Source organism: Tupaia chinensis, unplaced genomic scaffold, assembly GCF_000334495.1.
Source record: "Tupaia chinensis unplaced genomic scaffold, TupChi_1.0 Scaffold148350_1, whole genome shotgun sequence".
Taxonomy (NCBI): Eukaryota; Metazoa; Chordata; class Mammalia; order Scandentia; family Tupaiidae; genus Tupaia; species Tupaia belangeri.
In genome coordinates this window covers 89,283-104,187 of record NW_006208201.1, presented here as the reverse complement: position 1 = coordinate 104,187, position 14,905 = coordinate 89,283, and the positions used below count along the sequence as shown (strand labels likewise).

The following is a 14,905-nucleotide window of genomic DNA, read 5'->3' as shown; positions in this document are numbered from 1 at the left end:
TGTGTGTGTGTGTGTGTGTGTGCATGTGCATGTGTGTGCCCAAAATTTTGAGAGGAAAAGGAGGAGAAGGGATTGTGGTATGTGGCTATCATCTCTGGGGATTTCTCACTTTTTGTCTTTCTGTCTCTTTCTGTTTTGTTAGACAATTATAAAGTGTAGGGCAATAAGTAATATATATTTATAAAAGGAAAAAAACATTTACACTTTTGTACTAGGAGACATGTATAGAAAACGTGCATATTGGGACTAGCAGTTGGTGTAATGGCTACGTCGCTGGACTCCCACGTAGTCGACCGCAGTTGGAATCCCGGACCCAGTGACTTAAACTCATGCTGGGCACGTGTGTGAGCGTGCCCAAGATCCTGAGAAGAGATTGGAGGAGAAGGGATTGTAGCATGGCCATCCCCCCTGGGAGGTGATTTCTCGCTTTCTGTCTTTCTGTCTCTCTCTGTCTTTCTGGTGAGCACATGCACCCTATAGCAAAAACCTCTCAAAAAAAAAAAAAAAAAAAGAAAAGAAAAGAAAGAAAAGGGGAAAATGTACATATCAGCATAATTTACAATCACCAGAAATTGGAAATAACCTAAATGTTCATTAATAGAAGAATGGAAAAATAATTGTAGCATGGTCTTAAATAGAATATTAAAGAACAGAGACCAGCAGATGGAGTGATGGTTATGTAACTGTACTCTCACGAAGTTGACCATGGTTTAAGTCCCGAACCCGGTGGCTTAAAAACTCATGCTGGGTGCATGTGTGCACGCGCGCACACCCAAAATCCTGAGAGGAGAATGAAGCAGAAAGGATTGCGGCATAGCCGGTCCCCCTGCGGGGGTGATTTCTTTCTTTCGGTCTCTCTGGAGAGGGCCTGCACCCTATAACACAAATCTCCCTTAAAAAAATTAAAAAGAATAATTAAAATGATCAGGCTACAATTATATCCATTAACATAGGTGTATCTAACATTCACAAAATTGAGCAAAAGCATAAAATCACAAAAGAAATCCTCAGATAGAGTCTAAAAACAGGCATATGAATAATTGAGAAGATTATTAAGACGAGCAAGGCAATTATTTAAAAAATTCAGAGTAGTCTGTCTCTCTCTGTCTTTCTGGCGAGCGCACATGCCCTATAGCAAAAACCTCTCCAAAAACAAAAAGTTCAGAGTAGTTATTCTTTAGCGGGAAAATGAAGGGTGTGATTAGAGTTGCGTACTGAGGAACTTCCAAGGTTAAATATGCATCTCTCAGCTTTATGTCTCTACTTTCTGCACCAGTATCTATATTATTTTATAATGGTAGTTTATAACTCAGAAACAGGCAAATATCCAGTATTATTGTTATCTAAGAATTGTAGTAATTGTGATCTGTAGACCTTACTTACTTGAAAGTAGAGGGGAAATGTAGAAGACACATTTTAGTAACATTATGCAAAAAATATTTTTGTTACTTACCTTGAATTAACTATTTAAAAATGGAAACTATCCCATCCCCCAAATAGGTTAATCAAGAGTTTACTGTATCGCTAGATTTGGTTACTAGGAAGTATGCTAGACAAGTACTATCGATAACGATAACATGTGTAGAATCAAGAACGTGTGTAGAAGGGTGGAAGCAGCTTAATTCAGCCTTGCAGAGCTTCCTGCACTTGCCTTCCTAGAAGCTACTTGACTTGCAAGCCTTGCTACTTTGTACAGATATAGCCAAACCTATTTCAAAAGGCTTTTGTTGATGCCATACGCCTAAGTATGAGTTTATTTTTTAAATGATCCATATGGTTTTACCTTTCATTTTATTTCATATGGTGTTTTTTTCTTCTTTAAAAATATACTGGAAAAAAAGAACAAGACTCTGCAGGTACTTAATTAATCTTATTAATACAAACTAGGTACTTAGGAAGAATGTAAAACAATAATAAACTTTTGCATTTACAACAATAAACAGAGCATTCTTGGTTGTCAAAAGGACCTTGCAGTGATCATCTGATTTGGTATTTTTTAAAGTACATGAATATCAATTAGGAGACAATTAGTACCTTGAAACCATCTTTGACCTTTGGGGTAAAATGAATTTTCAGTTTGCCATCAGTAAAGAATTTTTTCCTTAGGGTATGTAAAACTCTTCTTTGAGGTCTATATAGTTCTTTCTCTAGGTTTTTAGATTAATCTTTTTATATACTGTTTTTAATAGATTCTGAGCTGGTGTCATTTACATAAACATATCCTACACTTGTTATACTGTTGGTAAATATTTTTAACTTATTGCATCCTGTACTTAAATACTTCTGATCACAATTTTAAATTTTTCTGTTGATTATAGTGGCCCTTTTAAAATTTTTTATTATATATTTCTTTCATAAAAATACTTACAGTTTTATTGTAGGTAGAGGTGAAAAGGTATTTGGAAGAAACATCGGAGAATTGTACTACTAATTAAATCATCTCACAAATATTCCACATTATCAAAATAGACTTTCTTGGAACCAGCAGTTAGCATAACCAGCAGTTAGCATAACTCCCATGTAGTAAACCACAGTTTGAGTCCTGGACCCGGTAGCTTAAACTCATACCGGGTGGATGTGCGTGTATGCCCAAGATCCCAAGATCTCTCTGTCTCTCTCTGTCTTTTTGGCGAGCACATGTGCCCTGTAGCAAAAAAAAAAAAAAAAAAAAAAAGAAAGAAAAAAAACTCTCCAGAAGAAGTCTTTCTTTTTTCATTATACTATTCAAATATGATCTCTTTGTTATTAACTTTAATACATATATAATTTTAAATTTACCAGTAAAATTTTATTATACTTGCCTAAAATCTGCATATGCATTTAGATTAAAGATACTTTGCATAACAAAATTTAAAAGTACTTGCTATTTTAAAATTTCACTTAGAAACAATTTTGTTGCTAAGGTACATGTTTATTTGTAACAATACAATAAATAAAATATAAAAGGTATTCTGTCATATAAACTGGATAGGTGGATTAAAAAAAGGTTGTTTTCTGTTATTTAGGTACCTTGAGCAGTGCAATGATTATAACAGCCAATCTATCTATATTCACACCATATTTAATATTCCATTTAAATTTTTTGTATTGATTAAATATTAGTCAAGAGGAACATAAGTGAAAGGAAAAGGGTGTGAAGAAGATAGTATTTTGCCCCTTGGTCTTTGACTCTATATCGCCTTAGGAATAGTATGGTTCAGTTTTTAAAAGATACTAATTTACTGCTATAGAAATATATTTTAATATAACAAATTAACTCACATTTTTAGAATATGAGAATCTTTTAAGTGAATATGAAACTCATTATTATGCACAGTTATTTCTTACTTATCTATAAATGAAAATTTGTACTGTCCTAAAAAATAGTTGAGGAACGTCTACTTGTAAAATTATTTTCCTTTGGCAAAGTGGATGGAAAAGATTTGCAAAAAAAAACACAAGTGCTGGCACAATGGACAGGAATGTTGGAAAAAATTTTTAAATGTTGGCATAGGAATTCTCTAAAAATTCTAACTTACTCACATGTGAAATGAAAGTAAAAAAGCATCTGTCCTATTTTATGCACACTGACTAAATAAAAGTGAACAATTATATTTAGCAAAGTTTAAAGCAGGTCTTTAAACTAAGGGATTCTGTCTGACTTTTGGCGATCTTTATGTTATTTGTTCCACTGAATTAAAATATTATGATTGAGTGCAGACATACTTTGAAAAGCAGAAATTATAGAGAGAGAACATTCTCTTTTTCAATTCTGATGACCCTAGATGAAATATGAAATTTTTGAGAGACTAAACACTTCTTATATACTTGAAAAGAGAACTTTAGATCTTGGCCTCATCTGTCATTCAGCCCATTTCTTAGTGAAATATTTCATGAACCTATGGCCATGTCTTACCACAGCTTCTATTGTTCTGCCCAAGGTAGAAATATATAAATTAGGTCCTTAAAGATTACAACCACAAAGTTCTTTTTAAAAATTTTCCACATTTCATGTTTTTAATTCTACTACCAGATGTGGTTATATTTTCAATGAAAACAAACAAGAAACTTAGAACAATTTGAAATTCTGTTTTGATTCCTTCAGAAATTAGTTTAAGTCAATGTTCTAAAGACCAACATATTTTCATATTGTTGTCTGAGATGCTTTCATTGTGCTTTGGTGTTTCAAAAAATGATCTGGAGCTCAGGGCTCAGTTGTTTTTTTTTTCTTTTTTCTTCCTGTCATTTGATTATTTATTGGTAGAATGTTTGTTTTTCATGCATCAATTTATTAAAACAAAGAGCACAACACCTGGTTTCATAATTGTGATGGAAATAGTCCATAGAGTACCTAATTTCCTTTGATCCTTTATGTTGAACAGTTCAGGCCGTGGTACTTGCCTTGATAATGAGCCTCCCAAGCGGGACTTTCTTTATCCAGCTGTGGCTCCAGGTCAGGTGTATGATGCCGATGAGCAGTGTCGTTTCCAGTACGGAGCAACATCCCGCCAATGTAAATATGGGGTAAGAAGTCTTCATCCTTATGTTAAATGTTAAGATGGAATTATGATGAACGTAGTTTGATTACAGCTTTTGACATTGTACTTTTTGATTACATTTCCACATCTATTTCTAAATGTTTGAGTAATCTTAAACAGGTTTCAGATTTCATGCAAAGGATGCAGGTAGAATTCTAATAATTTCTAAACTATATATTTTTTTAATCTTCAGTTTATGATGTCAACTTTATGTTGTTTTATGAAATGTTCTGGTTTTAAAATCTCCTACTCCCCCTTTCTGACATTATCATTGGGCTAGAAGTCATTTTACACTGGTCTTTATTTACATTTTTTTATATGGGCCTTTATTTTAATTTGTATTTGCTGATACTGAGTCATATCTTGTTTCATCCCACAGTCTAACATAACAACCAAGTGGGAACAGGCTGACATTAGCCAAACAGTGAAATAAGGAAAATTACTGTGGAAAATCTCTTCCACTCTTCCATCTCTTCCACTTTGGCCATCATGTAGACAGACATTGCTGGGTTATCCCAATGATTACATGAATAGTTATGAGTAGTTTCATTAATATACATTTTATTTATATTTGGGAATGTATGTGAACATTTTTTAAATTTTACTTAGGGCAATGTTTTCCACCTTTATCCTTGCATATCATTTATTTCTAGGCATCATAATTTACTCTTTAAATGACTCCTAAAAATACCACAGTATCTATTACTGTATCAGACAATGTATTACTTTTTTAAGTTTCAAAGAAAAAATATTCAGCTTTTAATATAGGGAACATGTTCATAGCAGGAACACAGTTTTCATAAGCAAAGTGAATGGAAATATAGAATTTAAACATTTCAAATTATTTCTTAAAAATAAGTTTAAAAATAAACTTAAAGGTTTGGTTCTTGCTTTTATGCAAATAGTCTTTAAAATCTCATTTAAAAAATAACAAAAAGAATTAAGTTTAAAGGTAGTTAAGATTAAACTATATACTCATTGTATGATACCATACTCTTGGGTACAGTACAAAGGGAAGTGATATTTTTAAACATCTCTTGGGTGGCAAGTAAATTATTATTCTTGGTGGGCTCTGGCAGCACGTTTTATGCACTTAATTGACAGATTGTGTGGTTATCTGGATTGGTGGAGCCTCAAGTAAAACTGCGAACTTTCCTGTCCCTCAGTACAGCATTTGCTATTCTTATTTCTGTGTGGTTCTGGTTTCTTTTGTTGTTAGATTTTTTTTTTCCTCAAAAAAATTCTGTGAAACTTCAATCACAGACTTTGTATGTACTTGTAGCTTAATAGATTGAAATTCCTCATCAATGAGATGAGAAGTTTTCTGTTAGATTTTTTTATCTATAGATCTCTTTTTTTGTTAACGAGTGAAATAGTTCATCTACATTTTGGTTTCTATTGGAAACTGGGTTTTAACTCAACTTACAAACTTTCATATTAGATCATTTATGTTCTCAGTCTTATAGGACCTATGGATGCAGTTTTTTCTTTCTTGAAAAAGTAATTCAAAAAATTGATTCTCCTCACTTTACTTGCAGACTAACTAATTTGAAGTGAGTTAAACAGTAATTACAAAGTCGTGCATTTTCAGTTTACGTTCTGTATATTATAGTTTTAGAAACTTTATGCATTATGTTTTAAAAGACTTCTGTAATAGTTGTAAGAGACAACTCAGTGACATGGTGGTTAAGGCAGCTGGATTCCACATGAATGGATCTGGCAGTTTGAAAACCAGGCTGGGCACATGTGCATGCGTGCCCAAAATTCTGAGCGGAAAGTGGAATAAAAGGGATTGTGGCATGGTCCTCTCCCCTGGGGGGGTGCTTTTTAACTTTTTTTCTCTCTCTCTCTCTTTGTCTCTTTTCCCCTCTCTTTCTCCAGCAATCATATACACTCTATAACAAACTAAAAAATAAATGTAAAAAAAAAAAAGAAAGAAAATTGTAAAACCTATGTAATGGCATAAGCATCTTATAAACCTACACAACTTCATGTATTTTTTTCTAAAGTTGATTTATTTATTTCATTAAAAAGAGAGACAGACAGAAAGAGACAGAAATACAAGTAGCTTGACAGGGTCTCATGCAAAAGATACTAATTTACTGCTATAGAAATATATTTTAATATAACAAATTAACTCACATTTTTAGAATATGAGAATCTTTTAAGTGAATATGAAACTCATTATTATGCACAGTTATTTCTTACTTATCTATAAATGAAAATTTGTACTGTCCTAAAAAATAGTTGAGGAACGTCTACTTGTAAAATTATTTTCCTTTGGCAAAGTGGATGGAAAAGATTTGCAAAAAAAAACACAAGTGCTGGCACAATGGACAGGAATGTTGGAAAAAATTTTTAAATGTTGGCATAGGAATTCTCTAAAAATTCTAACTTACTCACATGTGAAATGAAAGTAAAAAAGCATCTGTCCTATTTTATGCACACTGACTAAATAAAAGTGAACAATTATATTTAGCAAAGTTTAAAGCAGGTCTTTAAACTAAGGGATTCTGTCTGACTTTTGGCGATCTTTATGTTATTTGTTCCACTGAATTAAAATATTATGATTGAGTGCAGACATACTTTGAAAAGCAGAAATTATAGAGAGAGAACATTCTCTTTTTCAATTCTGATGACCCTAGATGAAATATGAAATTTTTGAGAGACTAAACACTTCTTATATACTTGAAAAGAGAACTTTAGATCTTGGCCTCATCTGTCATTCAGCCCATTTCTTAGTGAAATATTTCATGAACCTATGGCCATGTCTTACCACAGCTTCTATTGTTCTGCCCAAGGTAGAAATATATAAATTAGGTCCTTAAAGATTACAACCACAAAGTTCTTTTTAAAAATTTTCCACATTTCATGTTTTTAATTCTACTACCAGATGTGGTTATATTTTCAATGAAAACAAACAAGAAACTTAGAACAATTTGAAATTCTGTTTTGATTCCTTCAGAAATTAGTTTAAGTCAATGTTCTAAAGACCAACATATTTTCATATTGTTGTCTGAGATGCTTTCATTGTGCTTTGGTGTTTCAAAAAATGATCTGGAGCTCAGGGCTCAGTTGTTTTTTTTTTCTTTTTTCTTCCTGTCATTTGATTATTTATTGGTAGAATGTTTGTTTTTCATGCATCAATTTATTAAAACAAAGAGCACAACACCTGGTTTCATAATTGTGATGGAAATAGTCCATAGAGTACCTAATTTCCTTTGATCCTTTATGTTGAACAGTTCAGGCCGTGGTACTTGCCTTGATAATGAGCCTCCCAAGCGGGACTTTCTTTATCCAGCTGTGGCTCCAGGTCAGGTGTATGATGCCGATGAGCAGTGTCGTTTCCAGTACGGAGCAACATCCCGCCAATGTAAATATGGGGTAAGAAGTCTTCATCCTTATGTTAAATGTTAAGATGGAATTATGATGAACGTAGTTTGATTACAGCTTTTGACATTGTACTTTTTGATTACATTTCCACATCTATTTCTAAATGTTTGAGTAATCTTAAACAGGTTTCAGATTTCATGCAAAGGATGCAGGTAGAATTCTAATAATTTCTAAACTATATATTTTTTTAATCTTCAGTTTATGATGTCAACTTTATGTTGTTTTATGAAATGTTCTGGTTTTAAAATCTCCTACTCCCCCTTTCTGACATTATCATTGGGCTAGAAGTCATTTTACACTGGTCTTTATTTACATTTTTTTATATGGGCCTTTATTTTAATTTGTATTTGCTGATACTGAGTCATATCTTGTTTCATCCCACAGTCTAACATAACAACCAAGTGGGAACAGGCTGACATTAGCCAAACAGTGAAATAAGGAAAATTACTGTGGAAAATCTCTTCCACTCTTCCATCTCTTCCACTTTGGCCATCATGTAGACAGACATTGCTGGGTTATCCCAATGATTACATGAATAGTTATGAGTAGTTTCATTAATATACATTTTATTTATATTTGGGAATGTATGTGAACATTTTTTAAATTTTACTTAGGGCAATGTTTTCCACCTTTATCCTTGCATATCATTTATTTCTAGGCATCATAATTTACTCTTTAAATGACTCCTAAAAATACCACAGTATCTATTACTGTATCAGACAATGTATTACTTTTTTAAGTTTCAAAGAAAAAATATTCAGCTTTTAATATAGGGAACATGTTCATAGCAGGAACACAGTTTTCATAAGCAAAGTGAATGGAAATATAGAATTTAAACATTTCAAATTATTTCTTAAAAATAAGTTTAAAAATAAACTTAAAGGTTTGGTTCTTGCTTTTATGCAAATAGTCTTTAAAATCTCATTTAAAAAATAACAAAAAGAATTAAGTTTAAAGGTAGTTAAGATTAAACTATATACTCATTGTATGATACCATACTCTTGGGTACAGTACAAAGGGAAGTGATATTTTTAAACATCTCTTGGGTGGCAAGTAAATTATTATTCTTGGTGGGCTCTGGCAGCACGTTTTATGCACTTAATTGACAGATTGTGTGGTTATCTGGATTGGTGGAGCCTCAAGTAAAACTGCGAACTTTCCTGTCCCTCAGTACAGCATTTGCTATTCTTATTTCTGTGTGGTTCTGGTTTCTTTTGTTGTTAGATTTTTTTTTTCCTCAAAAAAATTCTGTGAAACTTCAATCACAGACTTTGTATGTACTTGTAGCTTAATAGATTGAAATTCCTCATCAATGAGATGAGAAGTTTTCTGTTAGATTTTTTTATCTATAGATCTCTTTTTTTGTTAACGAGTGAAATAGTTCATCTACATTTTGGTTTCTATTGGAAACTGGGTTTTAACTCAACTTACAAACTTTCATATTAGATCATTTATGTTCTGAGTCTTATAGGACCTATGGATGCAGTTCTTTCTTTCTTGAAAAAGTAATTCAAAAAATTGATTCTCCTCACTTTACTTGCAGACTAACTAATTTGAAGTGAGTTAAACAGTAATTACAAAGTCGTGCATTTTCAGTTTACGTTCTGTATATTATAGTTTTAGAAACTTTATGCATTATGTTTTAAAAGACTTCTGTAATAGTTGTAAGAGACAACTCAGTGACATGGTGGTTAAGGCAGCTGGATTCCACATGAATGGATCTGGCAGTTTGAAAACCAGGCTGGGCACATGTGCATGCGTGCCCAAAATTCTGAGCGGAAAGTGGAATAAAAGGGATTGTGGCATGGTCCTCTCCCCTGGGGGGGTGCTTTTTAACTTTTTTTCTCTCTCTCTCTCTTTGTCTCTTTTCCCCTCTCTTTCTCCAGCAATCATATACACTCTATAACAAACTAAAAAATAAATGTAAAAAAAAAAAGAAAGAAAATTGTAAAACCTATGTAATGGCATAAGCATCTTATAAACCTACACAACTTCATGTATTTTTTTCTAAAGTTGATTTATTTATTTCATTAAAAAGAGAGACAGACAGAAAGAGACAGAAATACAAGTAGCTTGACAGGGTCTCATGCCATAATCAACGCCCCCTCCCCACCCCAGGCTTCAGGCTAGTCAGAATCATGGGCATTGTTCAGGTCAACCCAGGATTTGAACTGAGGGCCTCTCATATGGCTCTGATATCATATAGGGTTACCTATTGTCTGGACCACCATGGTTGGGGCACAATTTCATGTCTTTTATCATGAATACTTTTCAGTTTGATTTACAGCAAAGTAATGGTTTCCCTAGACTCATATACTATATGAAAATAATTATGTTAATTTTTTAATTGCCAAAGGGCTTGTGTGCTTGCTGGAGACAGAGAGAGAAAAAGAGAGAAAGCACCCAACAATGGAACATGATCACACCACAATGCATTTTCCTTCATTTCTCTATCCTTTCAAGATTTGGGACATTAATGCACACACACTGGCCTGTTTTTCTCAACCCTCTGGGCTGGGATTCCCACAGCTAGCCATGTGGGATCCTGCTCCCCATGCACAGCTCTTACCCACTATACTACAGGGCTGGCCCACTTACACTGTTTTTTAAGTAAGTGCAATAGATTACTAACAAAATTTCCAGAGTCACAAGAGACTCCTTATACTGCCTGCCACCTTTTGAACTTGTGCCCAAAGCGCTGGGTTTACGCAATTGATAGCACTCAAACTCAGGCTGAGTTTTAGCTGGTGAATCCCTAAGGTTTTCAACAATTCTAAATATGACTTTAAAAAACAAGAATGTTTTTGAAGAAGTGAGTCCAATCAGGCAAGTAAGTCAGGCTTCAGATGGCAGCTATGGGGAAAACAACCCAGCCCTGGTTTAGAAATCCTCTCTGAGTGTTGCATGCTGAGATGACCCTTAACACAATTACTGTAAGTTGAAAACACTATAACATTTTCAAGAGAGGATACATCTGGTGTTAAAGAATTATTAAATGACTCCTTTTTCAACTAGTAGGACTCTAATGATGTTAGGGAACATTTCAAGCACTACGATCTGTATCTGCAGCACTGATCTGAGTTTTCCATCTCTTCCACTTTGGTCATCATGTAGACAGACATTGCTGGGTTATCCCAATGATTACATGAATACTTATGAGTAGTTTCATTAATATACATTTTATTTATATTTGGGAATGTATGTGAACATTTTTTAAATTTTACTTAGGGCAATGTTTTCCACCTTTATCCTTGCATATCATTTATTTCTAGGTGTTCTTAAATTGCAATAGAAGTAGTGAATGGATTGTGTGTACAGCACAGATAAAGTAACAGAGTTGTATACTGTAGTAACCCATACATGATATTTAGTTTCTTGTATGTACATAGTAGTTTTTTTATCTGAGGCACTTCAGGCTGCATCAATAAAAACGGAAATAATTTTACTATTTTTATAGATTATATAATTTATATATTTTATAAAAATACAGATTGATTTGCCTGCTGCAAGGTAGGAAATGTCTAAATCTGTCAGTTCTATTTTCTACTAGGTATGGTAATCATGTTAATGAAATAAAGGTGGCAGGTATGTATTGTATCCGAAAACAATTTTTTTTGTTTGTTTTTTAGGGTTTTTTTGAGAGGTTTTCACTATATGGTGCATGTGCTCGCCAGAAAGACAGAGAGAGACAGAGATAGAAAGCGAGAAATCACCCCCCAGGGGGATGGCCACACCTCAATCCCTTCTCCTCCATTCTCCTCTTGGGATCTTGGGCACGCACGCACACTCGCCTGGTGTGAGTTTAAGCCACTGGGTCCAGGACTAGAACCATGGTCGACTACATGGGAGTTCAGCAACATAGCCATTACGCTAATTGCTGGTCCCTGAAAACAATTATTCGTTCAATTTTCATCAGGTATTGTAATATCTGTTACTAATAATCTCAAAACTCTCTATCTTGTCCCAATATTTTTTGGGGAAAAGTGATCAAGAGCCTTTCTCTAAACTTAGTCTTTAAGACATAAGTTCTCACATGTCTGAAACTCAGTCTTGAATTTGAATGGGTTTATTTTCTTTTGTTTTATAGAAGATATTAGGATATCTTAAAACGAAATCCAAGTACAGACAAGCAGCATACAAGGTTACATTGCTAATAGATCATCTTATAATATCTGCTAGCTATGTTAACAGGGTTCCTAAGGAGCTTTGGATGCTCTCCGGGTGGAAATATATTGCAAATAAAGCAGCAGTATCATTATGTTCAAGAAATGTTTTTTTTTACCTGTTAAGAATCACAAAGTCTTTCTTGTAAAGCTTTGTAAAATCTGCTGTTACTTCTCTTCTACTTTTCTATTAGTCTCCTCTTTCTTCTTAGAAAAGGATTATTAAAATGGCATTAACAAAAGTATATTACAACAACAACAGTATGTTTAAGCTTAGGCAGAAAGTCACTCTATATAATATAGGGGCTGTGATCTTTTGACTGTTACACAAAAAGCAAAGATTAATTCAGAGCTCAGTTTCAAACTTAGATCCGTCTTTCTTTTTTTGAGAGAGAGATTTTTGCTATAGGGTGTGGGCACTTGCCAGACAGACAGAGAGAGAGAGAGAGACAGAAAGTGAGAAATCACGCCTTCCCCACCCCCACCCCCCGCCCCAGAGAGGATGGCCATGCCACAATCTCTTCTCCATTCTCCTCTTGGGATCTTCGGCACATACCCACATGTGCCTGGCATGAGTTTTAAGCCACCAGGTCCAGGACTCGAACCATGGGTGACTACGTGGGAGTCCGGCTGGTCCAGAACTCGAACCATGGTTGACTACATGGGAGTCCAGCTACATAACCATTATGCCATCTGCTGGCCCCAGATCCTTCTTTATTTATTCTATTGCTTTAAATCATACCCCATGTGTTGTTTACAAATACACTTAGTGGTTTAATATAGGCTAATAATATCTAGTTCATAATTTATTATTAAACATCAAGAGATGATTTTTCATCTATAGGTAGATTTAAGCCCCCCAAACCAAATACATTTAATAGACATCATAGCTTTGTTTAATTTACAAGGAACTTTCATTATCTATAAAATTTGTCAATGTCAATTTGTCAATTACCTATGACCTCACATTAGCAATTGAGCATTTTAGTCTTAGAACATTTTCCTGTGAACAGCAGCCACATTGTTCTTGTAAACCACAGATAACAAGAAGATAGGACAAGCATACAAAATGCCTTTATTTACCTCGTACATGGCAGATGTTCAATGGTGTTCCTACCCCTCTATGAATATCTATTATCCATGATCTGTTCCAGCACAGCTGATATGCTGATACCGCAGCTGATATGCTGATACTGTTTCAGGAGCATTTGAGCTCTCTGTACTTTTAGGTGCATATTAAGATATTTCGAGGGCCAGGTATTGACTCAATCTCATCCTTGTTTTGTTTTTTTGATATTTTTGGGAGGGGAGGAGAGTTTTCATTTGTTTGTTTTGCTATAGGGTGTGTGTGCTCACCAGAAAGAGACAGAGAGACAGAAAGTGAGAAATCACCCCCAGGGGAGATGGCCATGCCACAATCCCTTCTCCATTCTCCTCTCGAGATCCTGGATATGCACGCACAGGCACCCTGCATGAATTTAAACCACTGGGTCCGGGACTCTAACTGCGGTCTACTACGTGGGAGTCCAGTGACATAGCCATTACACCAACTGCTGGTCCCATCAATCTCATCCTTTAGATTCTGCTAAAATGACACTGTCTCTTCACACAGGCTTTCTGATTATTCTCTATAAAAAGCTTTCTCCCAATTGCTCTCTTATATTATGCTGTCTCCTCGATGGCAGTTATTAAATTCTGTTATCACTTTGCCTACTTGATTAATTGCTAATTATTTAAATGTAATCTTCTAGATGAAATAATCTCTGACGGTCTGAACTAAAATTGCACCTGCATGCACATGTACATTTGTGTTCACACACAGCTCCTGTCATTTTTCTTGGTTTGTTTTTCTCCTTAACGTTACTATGTATTTCACTTGTTCATCTTGCTTACTGCTACCTCCCACAACAATCTATTTTCCTTGGAGTCAGAGATGTTCATTCTTTCCCTGATATATTCCCTTACCTAGACTAGTGCCTGGCTCATTGGGAGGGACTTAGTAAATATATGTTGAATGAATGAACTGATTTTCATAATGAAAGTGTGATTTTCATGAAGAAGGGAATTTCACCTGACCTGCTCATGGCTCGCATAGGTATAGTGAGTAGCTCAAGGCTTGGCCCTTACAGTTCAGTACGTATTTGTTGCATACGTCACGAGAAGAGTTTTCTGGTGAAGAGATACATGGAGAGACAACCTTTGTGAAGACCCCATGAGGCTATTTGTTTGACGATCTAAGAGAAGGCCAGTGTGACCGATCCTATTAAACACCACGTAAGTGATGGTATGAACCAAATCTGACTGTACCTTAGAGGGCATGTTTCACATTCTGTGTCTTTTATATTAAAAGTAATTGAAGGGACCGGCAGGTGATGTGGTGGTTAAGGGCGACCCCAGTTTGAGAGTCCTGGACCTGGCAGCTTGCTTTCTCACCTCCTTCCCACTCTGTCCCTCTCTGGTCAAATTAAAATAAATAAAGAAATACAGTTCAATAAAATAATTCTTTAAAAAAACTAATTGAAGTGTTTTTAATAAATGAGACCAAGGGAGCTTACTGATAGAATATGCCTTAGAAATTCTGTGATTTTCCCATCTTATGAAACACATATTTGTATAATCTTAAAAACTATATTGGAAAATCAAAGAATTTTGTAAAGTGATCTAAGTTCTTCTCCTCCCTCCTCTTTTCTTTTGGAAAGGTTTTTGCTTTATGGCATGTGTGCTCACTGGAGAGAAAGAGAGACAGAGACAGTAAGAGGGAAAGTGTGAAATCACCCCCCAAGGGAATATCCACATCACAGTTCCTTCTCCTCCATTCTCTTCCCCGGATTT

General features: G+C 34.6%; 1 protein-coding gene across 1 annotated transcript in view; it reads left to right on the top strand.

Annotated features, from left to right (window-relative positions):
- Positions 1 to 14,905, top strand: part of LOC102475543 (A disintegrin and metalloproteinase with thrombospondin motifs 6) — a 262,234-nt gene that overhangs the window by 171,899 nt on the left and 75,430 nt on the right. Inside the window, exon 11 of the mRNA XM_027769061.1 lies at positions 4,362 to 4,503. Coding sequence (XP_027624862.1) covers positions 4,362 to 4,503 — 142 coding nt within the window. The remainder of the gene's footprint in view (positions 1 to 4,361; positions 4,504 to 14,905) is intronic.